The sequence below is a fragment of the Osmia bicornis genome, chromosome 2 (genome assembly GCF_907164935.1).
Source record: "Osmia bicornis bicornis chromosome 2, iOsmBic2.1, whole genome shotgun sequence".
Lineage (NCBI taxonomy): Eukaryota > Metazoa > Arthropoda > Insecta > Hymenoptera > Megachilidae > Osmia > Osmia bicornis.
In genome coordinates, this window is record NC_060217.1 from 6,429,237 (window position 1) to 6,448,709 (window position 19,473).

At 40.0% G+C, this 19,473-nt stretch overlaps 2 protein-coding genes across 5 annotated transcripts in view; one reads left to right on the forward strand and one right to left on the reverse strand.

The window, feature by feature from the left end:
* LOC114872016 (agrin-like) overlaps positions 1–19,473 on the forward strand; it is a 349,276-nt gene that overhangs the window by 308,431 nt on the left and 21,372 nt on the right. For all 4 annotated transcript variants that reach the window (XM_046288795.1, XM_046288799.1, XM_029178733.2 and 1 more), the window contains 3 exons: positions 11,240–11,476; positions 18,508–18,723; positions 18,990–19,231. In XM_046288795.1, coding sequence (XP_046144751.1) covers positions 11,240–11,476; positions 18,508–18,723; positions 18,990–19,231 — 695 coding nt within the window. The remainder of the gene's footprint in view (positions 1–11,239; positions 11,477–18,507; positions 18,724–18,989; positions 19,232–19,473) is intronic.
* The window catches only part of LOC114872021 (caspase-1-like), a 181,832-nt gene that overhangs the window by 17,162 nt on the left and 145,197 nt on the right, over positions 1–19,473 (reverse strand). The gene's annotated exons all lie outside the window — the stretch shown is intronic.

Sequence of the window (19,473 nt, forward strand, 5' to 3'; positions counted from 1 at the left end):
ACACACTAACACGTTTCCATAAATTACACGTTCAATGTACTTCACAGATTCGTGTAATTTTCCATCGTTAAATCCTCGCTCGTATAAATTTGATCGTTTTTCAGTACGTATCTTTTGACAGAAGATGTAACGTTAGTTTCCTCTTGCATAAATGTTTTTCGTTTGTTTAAAGAAATCAAATGGCGAAGTTATTATAAAATTGCAAGGGAAACGATCTTAATTACACGCTTCGTTAAAATTGTAATACGATTGAATTCGATTATTCATCGTATAGAAGCTTTAAGAATTATCAAGCATTCTCGTATAGTTCCAGGTTTCTTTCATTCCATTTCATTGTTTTATCCGTTCCTCGATAAAAGAGATCTCAGCGGCGAGAGAACAGAGATCATAGTAGCCTCTCCGTTTCGGTTTTGACGCTTTGTATTCACGTTTCGTAACCATCTTTGAACCTTCTTGTCGGGAAAGTTGTACGGAATTAAAAGGAAGTAGTCGTTCATCGTACGCAGTCAGACCTTGTTCTCTATCCCCGAAAGAACTCCACTTCTTTCTGTATTATTGAAACTTCTGCACAGTTTCGTTGTGCTCTATATTTCCTTTACTTTAAGATACAATTTTCAATTCAAACGTTTGTCGAATTTATATTTCAGAAGCCAATTTCTTTCTTTGTAATCATCTATCGAATTTATGTTCAGCGGTTAATTCTTAACTGTGAATAATTCTCTGACTCATTGAAAGTTTTACTTGCAAACAGAATAAATCCGAAATTCTATACAATTGAGGCCGTGGAGAATCATGACCCGGTTAATCGAGCCCCAACTGTATTTAAAATTAAAGAAGACCTGTGTAGATCCTTTTTGAGTTTCTTCCAACGCGAAATTAACGCAAGCGAAGAATTAAAAGCGGAAAGAAGGGACCGTGTAAATAGCTGAAAGCAAAGGGAGAAGCAGTTCTTGCTTTACCTCGGAGAGTTGGTCAGCCCCGACTGAAATGAAACCCTGTGCATAGTTAAACCTGTTCCAGTTATCCCTCTCAGAATCTTCTTCAACCCTTTTTCCTGTTATTTTGTTTCTATCCGGCCCGCGTCGAAAAAAAAGAAAGAGGGAACCTTCCCCGAATTACTGCTGGTCACAGACACTAAGTATGCAGATGAAAAATACACCGTTTTCCACTGGTCGTTGCCATTTTCTCACGTCTCTGACCTGAACCAGACGAATCACTGTCTTACACAACAAACGAGCCTCACATTATTTTCACAGGACGCTCGTGTATTTCCCTTGAGACGTCACAGGCCCATTATCCTTGTTACTTTTTTTTCCTCAGGTTACCTCATATACCACAGTTTTACACGTTGAACACCACTTTGGTTTTACCGTCTGTTTAGATTCTTTACACTGTTTTACCGTTAGCCAAGTGTTTAGCTTTTTTTTTGGAACTTGCAACAATTAACACCGTTTTATAACTTATTCTGACATCATTTGTATTCTTTATAACAGGTATTCTTAGAAGTTTTTACTGTGTATAGAAATCAAGTGGAGTTTTGAGTTTGTTGAATATTAGAAATTTATGAAATAATAACCGATGCAGCTATTCAATTCGTTTCTATCGTCTTCTATTAAGCACCATTATCTTCGGTAGAGCTCGTGTATTTTTCTGAATGAAAAAATATTATCTCACGAAATAAAAAGGAATTAGTCACGGTTAACGTCAATCAATTACTTTCGCGTTGGTTGAGAACGTTTGGCCATCAGGATGCGTGATAAATCGATGGAATAGCGATAAAAGTCAGCAGAGAGGAAGAAGTTAACTAGCCACCTTAAATGAGAGGATTTAAAGTGTTCGTTGAGGTAATGGAACGAACGATTTCTTTCTTGCCCGTCTCTTCGTGTTACACTCTCAATCCAGCAGGGAAACGTTTCGAGTTAACGACCTTGATATAGGTTTCCAGAAATGTTGGAACTCGTTCGGTTAGCTCTGCGAAACGTAAACCCGGCATAATGAGAGCAACAATGACGGCTTCTCGTTAATGCGTGTATGTTTATCTTGCAATTACGTACAGTTGCACGCCACACGAACTGCACTGCTATGTGTTTTACCAAGTAACGAAGAACAGACAGCAGGAAGTGTATGCAAGATGTTTCAAACTATTGTTACCGCAAGCAACAGAGCCCGCCATAAATTACAGTAAAAATGCTGTTAATTATTTCGCATCAGCGAAACTCTGTTTCATCCAGTTCTCCCCGTGCAATATAAACTTCGCTTTCAGTTTACTGCCTGAGAATTTTCAAACTTCTTAAGTCGTAAAATTACAGAATGTTTAAGCGCCGAGATTCGTTGAATAATCTAATCATTGATAACATTACGTTAACGCGTTAAACGTGCTTCGGTTTGTTTCGCGAATCGTTAAAACTTTGCCGTAACTATCCCGCAGAAAATTCGCGGCGAAAATTTTCCAGCTGACACAGAGAATTTTCATGAAATTTGAACGGTTTCATTTAAAATGATATGACGACGACAAAGGTAGGGTCGAATTTTGTAAATGTCCGGAATTCCTCGGATTTTACATGGCAGGGAATTCCACGAATTATCTTTCCACACTTCGAGGGAAACTTTCATTGAAATCGGGACTATGCGTTAGAAAACGTTACAGCGTGGCGGAGGGATAACGCGGGATATCGCGAATGTCTGAAATTCTCCCATAATTTCGAATCACCGTCGCGAATTAAAACTTTTCCGTAGCTGCCCCAAACGTTTCGCTGAAATCGACACTTTCTATTGGAAAAGTAAAATAGCAGCAATAATGGCGTACAGTTTCGCCGATTCCTCGAAAACTAGAACTTTCAAACAGTTACAATCCATACCGTTTAAAGCTTCAATGTCTGCGATCATCTCCTTTTGAAAGAATATTCTAACAACTACCATTACAATTACATTTACCAAAGACTCGAAGAAATTTTCTTCAGAAAGATGCCCCAAGCATAGTCGAACACTTTGTACTTATGTATAAACATTATTCTTAATGATAATTAATATTTTAATTAAAAAATAAAATTGTGTATTTAGGTTCGAAAATACACTCAGAAGATAGAGAATCAAACGCCATTTATAATGCAATTTACGGCAGATCGATATCTCAATTGGTTGACGAGATATACGGCTTTGAAGTATAGCACTAGCGCGCAAGTTTATTAATGAACGGCGCGTCACAGTGATGCTCCGTGACCTACATTTTTTCCTGGAAATGCGTACGCACGATAGTAGTAATAGTAAAAAAAGCTGCTCATTCAGCTCTGTTATTGGCTGCCGCGTGGTGGGGGTAGGTGGGATAGGTCAGTGCGAGGGAACAGCATAGTAAAATGTTAAAAATTACGCTTCCCTTTACACGACGATATCTCAGCAACCGAAAATCGTACGAACATAGATCCAAGTGCGTTTTAAAGAGGAAGGTTCCTCGATTCTTTTAAGGTTAATTATATGAAAAAATTGTCACTGGTTCCGAAGTTATTACAGTGCAAAGTTTTAATCATTTTAATAGATAATTTCATATGTATCTAAATGCATTTGGGGATCTGTTTTCTTTCTAATGGTTTAATTAATTAATGTTAATGTTGTTAATATGCGTAGAATTAATTTGTAGATGATATATTATACAGCCATCCGTGTAGGTATTAATCTTTGGACATAGCAGTATCTATCTAAACGAGCTACATCAGAATCCCTGTGCTGGTTGATTCTCCATCGTGTTCAAGGAACTTTGAAACACTTCCGAAACAACGATACGACAAGCACCTCGAAATCTTAAGTAGCACTAACTACAAGAACTTAATCCATGCTACCCTATGAAATCTCATATTGCTGTGAAACTTCTCGTAGAAGTACTTACTACACCTATTCGAACGTCGGTACATTCAACAAAACGAATGTAAACAAGCTACATTATCTAATAAAATAATTCTATAGACATAAAGTTGATTTTACACTGTCACAATTGAGAATCGAAATCAAACAAAAAGAGATCCTTTCAGTGTTAAATATATTCTTGACTATTTTCAAATCAACTTAGCTAAATATTGAAGGAGGCATGTCTGGCGATCAAACTGATCGAAAAGGCAGAAAATATTAATCGTCTCGTAAAATCCACCTTAGCAAGATCCCGGAAGAGATAAAACAACGCGAAGGCAATTCAGATCGAAATCTCGGGGCTGTTTCCCCGTCGAAAAACCGCACGGTTGGTACGTGCACGAGCAGCTGTCTTGTCTGAATCAGATAAGCCTGTAATTGGCTTTTATCGGGCTCGAACGCGCGTCAGTAAGTCCTCGTTCGTCTCAGCGTGTTTTCTGGTTCCCTCGCTACCGAGTACCCCGTTCAAGTTTACCCTCTTTAACCCTTTCGGCCTCGTTGCAACGTTCAGCGTGTCTCAGCAGGGCCAGGAGGGTCGGCGTTACGTTAATTAGCATAGATAATGGAATGGACTACGGTGTGCACGCGTATACGAGACTCGTGGCACGCTTTCGCCTCGAGAACAAAAGCGGCAGGGGGTCGAGATAAGTGGAACGAATCCGTACGCGGTCAGCCAAACGGATAAGCAGATCGAAACGGTAGGATGCTACCGTATACTAGGATAATCGCTGACGATGATTACGGGATTCTTGGTCTTCCTAAAGTTTCAGGAATCTGTGAGAAAACTACCACAGAATCTACTAATAACACGTTGGAACTGCATTTGTGATGCTAACAATAAGCGTTATTCAAATTAATGTATCCTGTCATTAATGTGAAATTTTTTAAAAAATAAATATGAATTTAAAAATTGAAATTTTCTCTGAAACTCACCGTGACACAGATGAACTGGATAATATTCGATGCACCATCCGATTATACGACAGTATTAAACGCGTTACTGCTCCTGTGTGGCTACGTTTAATTATATTTGTTGCGCTAGCTGTAATGCAATTGCAATATTCTGGATTATATAGAACATGCAGTATAATTAATTATCAGAGAATTCCGAAACGTTTTACCGTGTTATAAATTTACAATCGTTCGTTGCCTCTGTGTAACTTTGCATCGAATGGATGAACGCACAATGATCCGTGGAGTACGAAGCAGATTGTAATCAACTGTGGAAATCATTCAAACAGTAAAAATAAAAATGATTATTCTCGACGAAATTTGCGAAGAACTACGCGTTATACGAAAAATGTTTTACTATTGCTCGAGGGTTAATTACAACGTATGATATTACGGTCGCGCATTGTTATTAGAATCGAGGTTAGTGTTCTCGTCGCTTTTGAACCGGGCAAAGATAAGTAGAACGAGGACAGTAGTGGTCAGCCAAGTAGATAAGGGAACAGGACCGTTTGAAATCGATCGCATAACTAAACTTAACCGAGCGTGACCCTTTAGTTGTTTCGACGAAACACAAGGCACCACGAAAAGAGAATAATTACCTTTACAAATTGTAACAAATTGCTGAACAAAGTGAAAAAAAAAAGAACTAAACGAATTCCGTGTTTTAACGAAGTTCGAAAGTAATTAATTTCGTTGCTTTCCGCTACGCAATTTAGTACGTCATGCTACGAAATTCAATTGTTGTTAATAATGAAGAGCGATGCACGTGTCGTGCGTTATTCAAAATATATTACACAAGCGTGTACATTTAATATTAATAATGAAAGTGATTCTCCGTCAAAGACAGATGAAAATTGAATAAGGTTTTTCAAATAATCCGTTTACGTCTCGCCGACCAAATAAATTATGAATAAACAACTTGAATATTGCTGCTAACAGGCACTCGGGTACAAATATTTAATATAATCATTTGCTCGGTTACAGTTCAGTGTTCGATAAAGCGTCGCTAATGCGCTCTTATGGAATAATATTATTACAAATTTACAATTTAACACAAAGCATTAATTACGGATATATATATTTACCTGCAGCTTTTGAATGAAATTTACATTATTCGGCAAATGTTCCTTTTTATAAACTACGGAACCTTTGCAGTGAGTTAATCAATTAGTCTCAGTTACCTGACAAGATACTATATAGATGAGCTATGTAGAGGTAGATCCAAAAGAAAATTGAAAAGAATACAATATTATGACAGAAGTTCATCGAGCCATCGTATTAGAAAAAAATGTTCTAAACTTTAGAGTCTAAAGGTGCTTTAATATTACCTTCCTTATTGTATGCTTTCTCAAAATTGTCACGCTGCCGCGGTAACCAATATTTTTAACGTTGAATAGGTGTCATTATTTTCCATACAAAATGCGCGTATATTCAAGGGTTTAAGGAAGATAGTACAGATAGCTTGGACACTTTAGAAGTTTGTGGTTATCCACGTGGCTTAACGTACATAGATTTTATCCCAAAGATGGGATATAGGAAGAAACACTATACTGAAGCATATTCTTCCTTGCGATATATCAAATTGTACACAAGTTTGCACCGATCAAATTGCATTCTATTGTCGGCGTACACTGTACAGGTGAAAACGAGAAATAATTAGAAACGTGATAACATAATTTCGCAGAGTGGACTCATGACGAACGACGCGGCACGTCATTCTCTCGATCCTTTCACGCACCGGGCTCAATCCCAAATTCGATCTGATGCCTTCACTACCATCGTGTTCTGACCGAACAACCCATATCCGATTACAAGCAGAGAACTGTCCGGTTGACAGGTGAAACCCGCTCGTTAATCACCAACGTCGGATTCTCTCGTTCGATCTCGTTTATGCTGATCCAAAAGCCGTTCAAGACCGATCGGGGCATGTGTTCTATTCCACTTGCGGGAACAATTTGTTTTCCAACGTCTCGAGGCTGTTCAAAGGCCGCGGAAGCAACGACCCGGGGAAATTTATGGCATCGAACCGAACGGAGCGAGATTAACGACTCGCATCGACGGATTGATTAACAGTTAAACCGTCGATGACGAGTGGGAACGAAATAAAAACCAGTCACGTGTCAAAATTCCATCAAATGTTGCGGTTACCTCGCGAATGATAAGCTGCGACCCAGTTTCCAGAGTGACGGAACGTGTTGTGTATCTTCTGAAGAGGACCGATATCGGAAATCACGAGATTTATTTGTCTACTGTGTTTGTTAATAACATTGCTTTGAACGTTGGATCGATTGACGTTCTTTGAGAAAGGAAACCTTTGACGGTGAATGGAGTTTCAGAGACATTAATGGTGTGTTGGAGAATTACTTTGAGAGAAGTTGCTTGGAGAGTTTGAATGTAATTTATGCTTGAAACTGATGGACAGAGAATTAGGAAATTCACAAACTACGAGTCTATTAATAAAATTAGTAGAATTTCTAAATTCTACCTGTTAAGAATCGTGTTTCTAATAAGACCTTCATCTGAAATTGATTAAGAACGCCACAACAGCATGTTGCAAACCTTAACGTGGATTAATGGTGGCCGTTGTATTACGGTGGTCAGATTATTCGATAAACCAAGGTAAGAAAGATGGAATTCTTCTTATTTAGAACGACCCTTGTAATCATTCAGTGGCCAAGTCCACTTCTCCGTTTCCTAACCCGACAATATCCGGGCTGCTCTCAAAGTTTGCCTAACGAGGCTCATTCGACACGGTCTGATTGTACCAACCATACAGGCCACCCTTCGATCCCATTATTCCCTCCTCTTGATCCACCCCTTTCATCTTCCTGACCCTTGCTGCCGATACGTTCTGCCGTGCCACTATACTGACCGCGTGCATCTCGATAATGACCCACTAATTGGCAATCATCGATACCTAAGCTGGAAATCCGATCGTCCATCACTTCGTCATCGTTGTCGAGCATTTCTGCAGGTAGTAGTGGCCTTAAAAACCTTAATGGTAATCACTGAATGTAATTTTCAAGTATATCGTTAGACTCCTAATTTTCATTAGAATTTCCGAGTTGTTTAGAAACACATTGAAATTTGTTAAAAAGCAACGTTTCAACGTTAGGAAAATTTGCAAGGTAACAGAATAAATTACAAACGAATCGCGGAATGAACGCATCGTTACCGTAACGCGGAACAAAACAGTATGGCGTGAACTGGAAACGATGCCATCGACAGTTGACAGACGTTTCGACTAGCATTAACGAAGAAGCAGGCATCGGTGAACACGCCGGTAATGCGGTACTTGCCGATAATAAATTATCCGCGAGCGTACTGCGACGGTCAGGTGCACCGACAAAAACCATGAAAATGGATTATTAATTACTATATCGCGTCGACGGCATCGTAGGTAGGGGTGAAACGAAAGGGTGGCCCATGGTTTCTGAGAGGAAGGGACTTCTATCATTAGTTTTTCACTCGTCCATCATGAAATTAGCTAGATATGATAATTAAAGAATTCTGATTCAATTTAATACTTCTGACAGTCGCTTCGAATAATTCACAGTTTGATTAGAATTTCCCAATAATTAATTTCGAACAGAATGGAGGAATAACGAATTGTAAACTCGATGCATACCACCATAATACTCGTTGAAACTGCCATTCAATTTTCTACGAGCATAGAACGAGCAGCTTTAGCAAATGATTGATTCGCGAATTCAGTTAAGCTGGCTTTTCGATTCCATTTTGTGTTTGACTAACTCATATCCAGCGCTATTTCGTTCGTCGTATGGTACAGCGATAGTTTTATAGAGAATGTTAATCTTTCATGGACGTGAATGACCGACTGGGACGGATTAAAAAGTTGAACGCGGATTCGCATGACCGAAAAACAGTGAAACTTTAAAGCTGATTGCATGTCCGTCCCTCGTCGTTCGCTCTAAAAATACTGTGCTCCGCCGTTTCAATTAAACGTTGCTGTTTTAAACCGTAAAACCGGAAACGGACAAGAAAGTAACCAGATTCCTAAATGAAATTTCAAAAAGTGTCCAGCCACTTTGCTCATAATTTCAACGTTGAATAAACGCTGCACCTTTTTAAGTTCGGCTCAATTTAACTTTTAAATCGATCTTAGATTTCTTAATAGCTTTCTCAAAACGAGTCGAGCCAACTTTTACCGCTCGTTTAAACGTATTTTTCTTATAAACACACGAGATAAAATTCTATCGGGAAGGATCATAAATTAAAATGAAATGTTTTAAACTTTCCCAGAGATGCGGTGCTGGAAGTGGAACATCCTAGGGCGAATCTTCGTCATTTCGAGTAATTAGGTTCCGTCGTGTTACATTAGGAAAATTCGTTCCATTAGGATGATTGTGCTTGGACAAATCGACTGGTGTAGTCGATGGTGGGATAACCGACCGCTAATTGCGTTTGCCCTACCGATAATTAATAACGCATCGATCACGAGAGCGCGACGACGAGTGGATGGGCGAATTAAATGCGTTAACGACGATAATCAGGTTGTGGTGAATGGCAAATCGAAAATACACCGGAACCCGGGAGTTATTGAATGCAAACGAGGCCACGATCCATCATCCGGCTGAACCTGCTGGCTTTCCACGACGACACAAACGTTTGCAACTGTCGATCGTCTAAACGAGCTAGTAACTAACGAAACATAGCTACAGTTCTCTGAAAGACAAATTACAGTTAGAGAGTTGCGTTTACTTTGATGCTTAGACATTTTTCTCCAATTAGATTAACCATTTCACCAGTGATGATGATAACAGTTATTCAGTTAAAAATAAGTACCTAAATTCTCAAATTATGTTTGTAATAAAAAGAATGGGTCGACGTAAGTTTTACTAGATTCAAATGAGATATCGAAATCGGAATATCGATTAAGTTTAAATACGGCGACCCTAATGGCGAGAAAATCAGAAGCTTTACGAGCAAGAAAAGTGCTCGGTTATATTAAAGCTCGTCAAGGTTTATGTCCCGTTAAAACCTTCCCGAAAGGAACATGAGCTTTATCGTTTCAAATGGGAAAAGTAATTACAGTTCTTGAAACTCGCTTAACTATATAATTTTATCTACTCAATTCATTCCCTAATTTTATAGGTTCTCTTTCTGATCTTACAATATTCTTCAAGTATGTATGTTTCCCTTCGTTTTGCTTTATTAAAAACATTTATACGACATCTTTGAGCTGAACAGAGGCATTGAATTTCGAAGAGCGAATTCTTTGCCTTTTGCAATTTATAGTTCCACCGGCGCACTTTGAAATTTCACGTTCGGTGACGTTTCATTTCTAATTCCTGTGTCACCGGGAAATTCACGAACGCTCAGAGGTGTCAGAGGGTCACCCAGTGCAATTCCATTGTCCTCGAGTTGGAAAAGAAGACAGTTGGTGAAATGCAGCGAGTAATAGCGAGGAGATGAATAGTGGTCGGTTTGATTTGCAGAAGGGAACGCGGAAGGGACGAAGCAAGGAACAATGATAGGCAAAGCCGTTCTGATACTCTGCGGCGCGTTGACGATATCCCAGTGCTGCTACGTTTTCCCAAAAGGTACTTGAGCTCAAATAACGAGCGAAACGACATCGTCTCGGCCTCTTCGTATTCTGTTCTCGGTTAACGAGACTCGATTTGTATCCGCAGGAACGCGTAACGAAGTCTGTCGGAGAGAAAAAGGAAAAAATGAAAGACGGCTCATAGGCGACCACAGCCTCGAGAGCCTTCCGGTGGAATAAAATATTCAAAAATAATTTTTAGATCAATTTCTCGATGCGATTTGCATGAGAATTAATGGAAATATCTGTGGGATGATTCGTGAATTTTAATCTTTGAATTTTAATTGTGTATTTTTAGTCTTTAAACGAAAACTTTCTCGTTATGTTTCATTTTTATTCATTTCTCTATAGATCGTGAAGAGAATTATTTGTAAATTGTTCTACCAAAGGATACCCAGTATTTTCTACGGTTTCTTTAAAAGCGGATCCAAGAATCACTGTACCCACGACGAACGGTAGAATGTTTTAATTGGGTTTACCGTTCTATATTCCATCGCGGCGGTTCCATTAAAAATTTTCACCGGCTTAGCAGCGACTGAATATTCGCGGAAGCTTTTTATCTGTTTAAATCCCAGGAAGAAAGGAGACGAAGGCCGCACACGGTTACGGCCCGTAGAATGTATTCTATCGCGCTGGCTAAATCCCCGGTAGACGATACTTTATTCATCCTGAATCGCGTTGATTTAATTTTACGCCGCTTTTCGGTGTGCCTCGTGTTTACGGTTAGTAATTACGTTTGATGCCACCAGTACCGAGAAAAAAAATCATCGATCAAACGTGCTCGTTAATTATTAATTCATCCGGCACGATTAATTTTTGTTACAGAAATCAAGGACCCTTGCGAGAAACTGAACTGCACTCAAGGTTCGCAATGTGTGCGGAGCAGAGACGGTGCCGAGGCAACCTGCGAATGCCTCGAGTCCTGTCCTAATTTAGGGGATCATGAAGGATCGGGTCCTGTCTGTGGCACAGATGGGGTCGACTATCCGTCCCTCTGCGAGCTGAATAGAGCAGCCTGCGCGAAGGGTGCTAACATCACAGTGGCATTCCAAGGCAAATGTGGTGAGCAATTCTCTTTCAATTTCTTCATTTATATAGAAATCATTCGCTCTTCGATCTATTAATAATTCTCATTTGAATATTTTAATAATGATATTTCGTTCGAATATTTCACTCTGTGTACACAGCCGATAATAATCAGTGTTTAAACAGAGGGTATTAAAAGAAAGGCTTGTTATCCGTAGAATGAAAATCTGAAATCCGAAAGCAATTCTGTATTCTTGCCTTTCGCGCCTACCCGAACCGTAGAATTAATCAGAGGCAAGCTTTGGTACGGTAAGTAACCGACAATGGAGCATCGAAAAATAGCGGGTGAATTAAACGAAAGGCTAACAAAAGGCGAAAAGACATAAAAGGCTGTAAAAGGAAACGAACGGAGCCGCTCGCAACATCGACAAAAAGACAGTGATAAATTAGAGGTATGCGAGCAGCATAGGCAACCGTTTCTCTTTCTCTTCGTTTTGCGTTTACTCGTTCAAGCACACGCTTAATCGTTCACCCACACAACTGTACCAACTGAGAAAACACAGGATGGTGTTCGTGGATTTCGTAGCAAAGGCAAACGAAACACCGGCATATTCGGGCATTTGTCGTCCGATTAAATCGATCCTCCGTCATTGAGAAAAATCGGCTTTGTTCTTTCACTTTTTAATCTGTCAACACATCGATCTTCGCAGTGAAGAGAATATAATCGTCTCGATTTTCAATTCAAGCCTATTTAATACCTCGCGTAATTATTTAATATAATATTTTTTATTTTTCCTTCAATTCGTGTATCTTTCATCGTGGCTCTGTTTTCGATAAAGCCTTTTAAAACGCCTTCTCTTGTTCTTCCTTTTGTCTTCCTTTCTGATACGCGTAAAGCTCTCTCTTAAGGAGCTGTGCATTTCTTCGCGTATAATTTTCTTCTTGGATACGGTACGTCGCTTTCTGACGCTTTCTTCTTCCGCCGCGAATTTCTACCTTGCGTTTTCTACACTGTATTTTCTCTTCAACCGAGTTTCCATTTCTCTGATGTTGATCACATTACACCTTTATCCACACTCTTGAATTTTTCTTTCAGAAAATGTATACAATTTCATTCCTTCTTTGTCAGTATTTTCAGTGCTTTTACCGTTCCGTGTCATTCTTTTTTTATGATAATCCGGTTCCATATCAACATTCCTTTTCTAGATTTAATCTGTCCTTCCTCTATCTTCCACTTCCTCTCCATATTTGACTTCTAGAGCCGTTCTTATTCTCTTCACTCCTACCCTCGTACTGTGGAGGATTTTATTATATTATTTCACGCTGTAGGGCATAAGGTTCCTATTTTCAGTAGCAAAGTTCCATTGTTATAAATTTAGCTCTCGGAGAGAGCGCATTAATTACGAGATGGTCTGATAATTTTAATACCCAACTTTCACTTGATAGAGTTTAATTTTATCCCTCCGTTTTCCAACTTGGATTTTCCATTTCTTCGCAAAAAATATCACCGATCGAATCTTCTTTTCCCCTGTTTATCCCTCGACGTCATCTGACGCGCAATGGAAACAGCGAAAGCTCGAATACAGTATAAACTTGGCGTTTAATCAACCGAGTAGTAAAGACAAATGTTTGGTCAGACAGGTAGCTGTGCGAGAAGGTGGCGATGTTTACTTAGGATTAGTTAAGTCCACCCGTTGCCGCCCCATCCGCCCATACTCCTCCGTCGCATCTTATTCTTCGATCGAACACGGCAAATGTTACCGGTTTCCGGTTAATCGTAGACGGTGGTTAACGAACGTACGGGAACACCGACACCGTTTCTCGTGGGACGTCCTCAACGCGACGTAATTACTGGTGATTCTCAACGAAACCGTGCGATGAAAATTAAATCAGGTCAACGTGAATCGAAACGGAGACTCCTGGTGTTCATTCGTGAAAAGAAATATTGGCTTATTAGAGGAATTTATCTAAGATTCAGAAACCATTTTAGAGGATGGTTTTAGAGCAACAGACATTCATTCCTAATACTTCTTTAAATTAATATCTTCGTTAAATCAAGATTGTTTCTTCAAAGAAGTGAATTTTACTTAATTAGTAACGAATTAAAGCAATCAAAAATAAGTCTTCCAAGAATCATCAAGCAAGGAAATAATTCCAATTATTCGTTTTGTTTCTCAAATTGTATATGGAACAATGAAATATAATAATCAAATCGTCTTGTTCAAAGGAGTGTCCATTCTTCTGATTCACCCTCATCGATGCAAAAGTCAGTTTGCGCTTTCGAGAGAGGTCAAAGGGTGTCTTTTATCAATCGTATCCAGTCACCCCCACCAGTGGACGGTGAAACGACGAAATCAATAATAAATTCTGTTGGTAAGGGGGGATGGTCGTGGCTCGTTTCCTATTCGAACACCCCATCCAGATACCTGACCCCTCCTAATTTCTTCGGCAACGAGGACGCCGAATCAGAGGGGGTGGAATGGGTCGGGTCGCGAATCTCAAGTGGCTGTGACGATAAATCAAATTAGCTCGAAACTTTCGAGACTTTTCGATCGTCACCCCTCGCCACCCTCTCGAGCGCCCCACTGTCAGAGACGATTGGCCTGAGGGTAAATTGAAAAAAGAAGGGCGGGGAAATGAGTTTTCGAGACGGACGAACTTTTTCAATGATTGAAAGTAGCAGCAGCGAGAAAGAACCGACGACGAAGCAGCCCGAAGAAGTAACACAAACGCATACTTCTTCTGGTATACTCGTGTACAGATTCGATATTTTTAATTACCGACGCACGCACCGGGGCCAATTAATTCAGAGACGATACCGAGTCCTAGAAATTAATAACGTCGCAGGTGAAGATTCGAAAGTTATGGAATCTCATTAACATAATTCCAATTACGGTTCGATTTCCAACAGTTGATTTCTATTCGCACCGAAATAAACGATTCCCTCGTTCTTTTACTAATTGCTTTCGATGATAGAGATTATTGCAATTCATCATGATTAATCTTACAATTATTCAATTATCGTTCAGTATGCACAGCATGATCGATAAGTACCTTTCCAGACGAGCCTTTGAGAGATAAACGTACAGACACGAGTTCCTCTCCAACTCTTTCTCCCTTTCCCCTCTCCATTCTTCCATTTCGCCCGAGAAATTCGCTTTACCTCCTTTCCAGCGAATATCCAGATTCGAAATGAAGGCGGGTGTACCAGTTTCTTCACGCTCCAGTGTGCCGAAATAAGGGTCTTCCACGGAAAGGGAGATCTGTTCGACGTAGGAACGTTAGCTCCGTAGGTACGATCTTCGAAACGGGCTCAACTAAATTCTCACACTAGTCGCGTTAAGGTATTCCCGGTATGAGGATACGTTGAAGCCTTGAGAAACGAACGAGAAAAGCGTGCACGAATCGATCACACGGCTCGAGTGCACTCGATTTCGACCGGTCGTTCGTCAACAAATGCAACCAGCCGATTATTCCCGTCTTACGTGTCCCTCTTTAGAATCTAGATACACGAGAAGTTTAGCTGTCGTTAGCTAATAATTTTCTAACAAATTTTATCTTCTATGAATTATAAATTCAAGTCAATTATCGTTCATTCGCATTATCAGTACTATGTTACTACAACTAACACCTGGTAGGACAGGTATTTGGAAGAGCAGGGAATAAGCAAACAGCGACGACTTAGTCTTGTAAAGTAACCCGTTTACGATGCAATGTACACAGTGAAATCCCTAGGAAACTCGGGTGTTCGTATCCCCATACCATCGTAAATTACCATCATATTGCTAGGCGGATGCTCTTACGCGCTTATGTTTACGCGCCCGAAGCCTAAGTGACTGCTGTTCTATTCGGCTGTAAGGGAAGAGCTGCAAGGGTTTCTGTACGCTTTGGGGATGCCGCGGATCGAACGGAAATGGCTTGCTGCCAGTACACGTGAACAGATAGCGACCGTGAAGCTGCTGTTAACATACACTCAACCCGTTCCATCTCTGGCATAATTCCCTTGCACGATGCTAGTAATGCCCTTGCCGACTCGAGGAATTCTCTGTCCCTTCCCTCGGTAGTTTATAACTATTGGAAATGATATTTAGGAGTGGAAAGAGTTCGCCTATGATTTTCTTTTTCAATATAAACCGACATTTTTTTTTAAGTTCGTATATTAATTAACCTTCGATCATTAGAATGTAGGTCAATTTAGACCAGAAATTTGCAGTTTCATATTTTCAGAAATTTCGTGAAGAAAAGATTTTGTTAGACGAGCAAAATAAGTTTTGAACGATTTATTCAGATAATTCAGGTATATTTTATAAATGCAAGAAAGCGAGGGTAGAAATTGCTTTCTGTAAATATTCTATGATATTGTAAGAAATGTTTTTATCATCGAAGTGAAATAGAAATTGCTTTCAAGACTCCATTCACGAAGAAAAACCATTTTTAATTGTGGTTTAAAGTATTGAATACACTTGAAAGCGATAAAAATAGGAGAAAAACTATTTTTCATAAAAATTTCACGAAATGGCCTGGTTTCTAGATAAAAGTAATTTCTCTCAGGTTTTCCAATAATTCTCCCAAAAATAATTTTATCAAAAAGAATATAACTATACTTGCAATACGTCATCCCACATGTGACCATTTTCATGTTCCAATTAAAACATATTAATCAATTACCAAATATTTATTGGAATAACTTTATCATATTCCATCATTTTAATTCAAAAATTTGCTTTCTACTAAATTGAACGTTCAAATGACTTAATTACAGCTTCATTTCTCAGAAACATGTATCGCGTTATAATTGATCCAATGCTCGCTACTAAATTAATTCTCTCCGAGGTATCCGTGCATGGGGATAGATATTCGACTGTATAATTCGCTGACTGCTCTTCAATACCTGATTCTCTCTGTGTTTCGAGCGTACGGGAATTGTACGTGCTCCTATTCGACGATTAAACCAGGCCAGTTTCATCAACTAAATTCGATCAAAAAGAATTCACCAAAATGGAACTGATCTCGACAATTTGTTTTTCCGTCTGAATATTCTAACCACAATGTTGTATCTAAATTTCATGGGAAAACATATCGTTCTATTCAAGCAAAACTAAAAGCAAAAATCAATCATCTTGATCCATTCAATAGAAATCTTGAAATTAATCTAATTAAATAAAAGGAATAAGCGCCATTATTAACATTTAGTTTCAATTAAACTGATAATTGTCGAAGATGAATTGCTTTCTACTATTATTTGTACATCGCTTACATACACATTTGTTGCCGCGTCAAGAAGAAAAAGAACGATTCGTTGGGAATAACAACGAGACGCAAAATAAGAAAGCAACGAAGAAAAACGAACGAGCAGAGAAGTTCACGATCTTTCAATTCGTTGACCAAACTCAATTCAGTTCCCTTTATCCGCCACTTACCCCGGCAAGGCGCAACTCGCTTCCTTATTCCACCCCGTCGCTTATTATTCCTTTCAGAAAGTTATTCTTCGTGAGAATGCAAAATACGCTCGGTGTGGCTCGAGATGAACGAGGTGGGTGTGAGAAGACACAACGGTTGGTGGGAAATGAAAAAGAAAAAATTAAAAAAAAAAAAGAAAAAGAAGAAGAAGAGGAGAAAGTAGCCAAGCTACGTAAGAAAGTTTCGCGTAACTCGGAAGATTAGACGAGGCCCGATGTTGCCGTTGGTGACAGCCGGTAAAAAAAGGGAGGGGGTGGCCGAGGGGTGAGAAAAGAAGGTCGACTCTAGTGGCTCTTAGCCACGGACTTAAAAAACAATCGCCTCGCGGCGACGCGGGAATTTTAAACACACCTTTTATCGCTCGTCCGGATGGCTTTTGTTCGACGGAATCGTCCGAGGCTGGAACAGTGTGAGAATCGAGGACTCAACGCACCCTGTCCACGATCGAAGGGCTTTAAAGCAATTTACGAGGGGTTTTACGGTTTCAAGTGACGCCAGTCTGTACTGATCTTTTTCCATTTTCCCCTTCCTTCAACCACCCCACAATTCCTCTTTTCTCCGTCTATCGTTTCCTCCATCGAGATCGTTTTATATTCAATATTATTTTAATACCATCCCTACTTTCCTTCAGAAAATCATAACACAAATCGTGAAAAAGTTTCTGTGTTTCCTAAAAATATGACGAATTAACTTGTCTCACGATACAAGAATTATTTTAGCATGTAACAAAAATATCAGTTGTCAGTCGCCTATCATAATTGTAAAGCTTCCTTTACCCTAATTAAAGGCTCCAAGTCGCAATAGTGTGTTTCGAGGCAAACAGGTGTCCGTTCACCCCCCGAAATCTAAGAGCGAGCACAGACAAAAAAATTTAGGTGGCTATAAAGACAAATTGTATTACACGAAAGAAGGAAATTGCACCTTGCTCTTAACTGTTCATAAATTATCGTTACGGGGGATGAGAAAAACGAAACTGGTAGAAGGTATACCGGGGATATTTGGGTAGAAGGGATGTACTTCGATTACAACTCTGGACGAGCCAGTAAAGTGGCGGTGGGCGAGGAAGAAACGAGGGTGGTTACGGAAGGGTCGAGTTTAGCCGCTCCTCTGGGCTGTAACTCGAACTAACCCCGAGAAACACCACCGCCTCGAGAACTTGCCGCGTCAGCCTTGCTATAAGGTCGAAACCTACCGCCTACGGACAGGAAACGGAATCCAACTTCCTTCCTTGGTCGAGGGCGAAGATTAATCTCGGCGCAACCATGCTTCTACCTGTGCCACGGTAACACCCACCTTCGACCACCTTCGTTGCTTCAACCCTGCTCGCGAGACCTCATCCACCGTTTTCTATCTACTTTTATCAATCTGACTTCAAGCAACATTTTTCTAACTCGAGTTCTCTCATAAATCTTCGCTTATAAACCGCTATAATTCTATGTTTCGTTTGCATTCAAATGAAAATCAGAATAAAATACAACCCACTTACCAGCTGTTATTCTGGTATCTAGGGATTAATGATTGTTAGCGTTCGACTAACAAGCCCGATATCTTAAGCGCACAAGTTGAACGTGATTTCAAGCTGCACGTACCGCAATTTAATTTTCCAGATCCTTGCGGTAACGTGGAGTGCGCAGAGCCGGAAATCTGTCAGCTGGACGACTCGAGGCAACCGGGCTGTCGTTGCGGTGAGCAGTGCGGCCTCGAGTTCGCGCCAGTTTGCGGAAGTGATGGTAAAACATACTCGAATGAATGCAGCCTCAGGCAGGAAGCTTGCAGATCGAGATTATCTCTTAGGAAGGTGTATAACGACGCCTGCAGCTCAGGTAATTTAACGTTCACTTGAGAAGTAGTCGAATTTCCCAAATGCAACGTTTCGATACAAAAGCGAATGAAATAATTGCATTTGAATAATTGTAACTTTGATCACATTGCAAATAATCAAATTTCATTTTCAATCTGAAAATTGAAACACCCTAACTCTATTAAAACCTTCAGTGATAACACACCATTGTCCCGGTAGCGTAAAAATAAAAACCGTGTCACAGTTATCGTGCTGTGAAAAGAGAAAACAATCCGAACCATTGTGCAGGAATTAATCCGTGTGACGAGGCGAAGTGCGGCCCGTACGAGCAGTGCGTTATCAATCGTCAAGGAATTGCGAGCTGCGAATGTGGGCCAGAATGCGAACCGGTGATGAGACCGGTGTGCGCACGCGGTGGAAAAACTTACACATCGTTGTGCGAGCTGAAGAGACAGGCCTGTTTAACGAAGACCAACATCGAGGTCGCCTACACGGGAACTTGTGGCTCTAGGGGACCATGCTCGGAGAAGGTCAGTCCTATCCTCTATATGTGAGACGCATAGCGTTGAAAGATAAAGGAAACGGCGGCAAATGTTTGAACGGGCAAGCAAATACACGCGACGTGACGAAAATCGTGATAGTAAATGTAGGTCGTAAAGGAAGGGTGAAGTTGAGCATTGTTTAACCGAAGAGAATAGAATCAAGGAAAGATTTATTTAAATACTAGAAGATCTTAGTACTTTGAATTGATTTACAGTCATGAGTGTAAAAG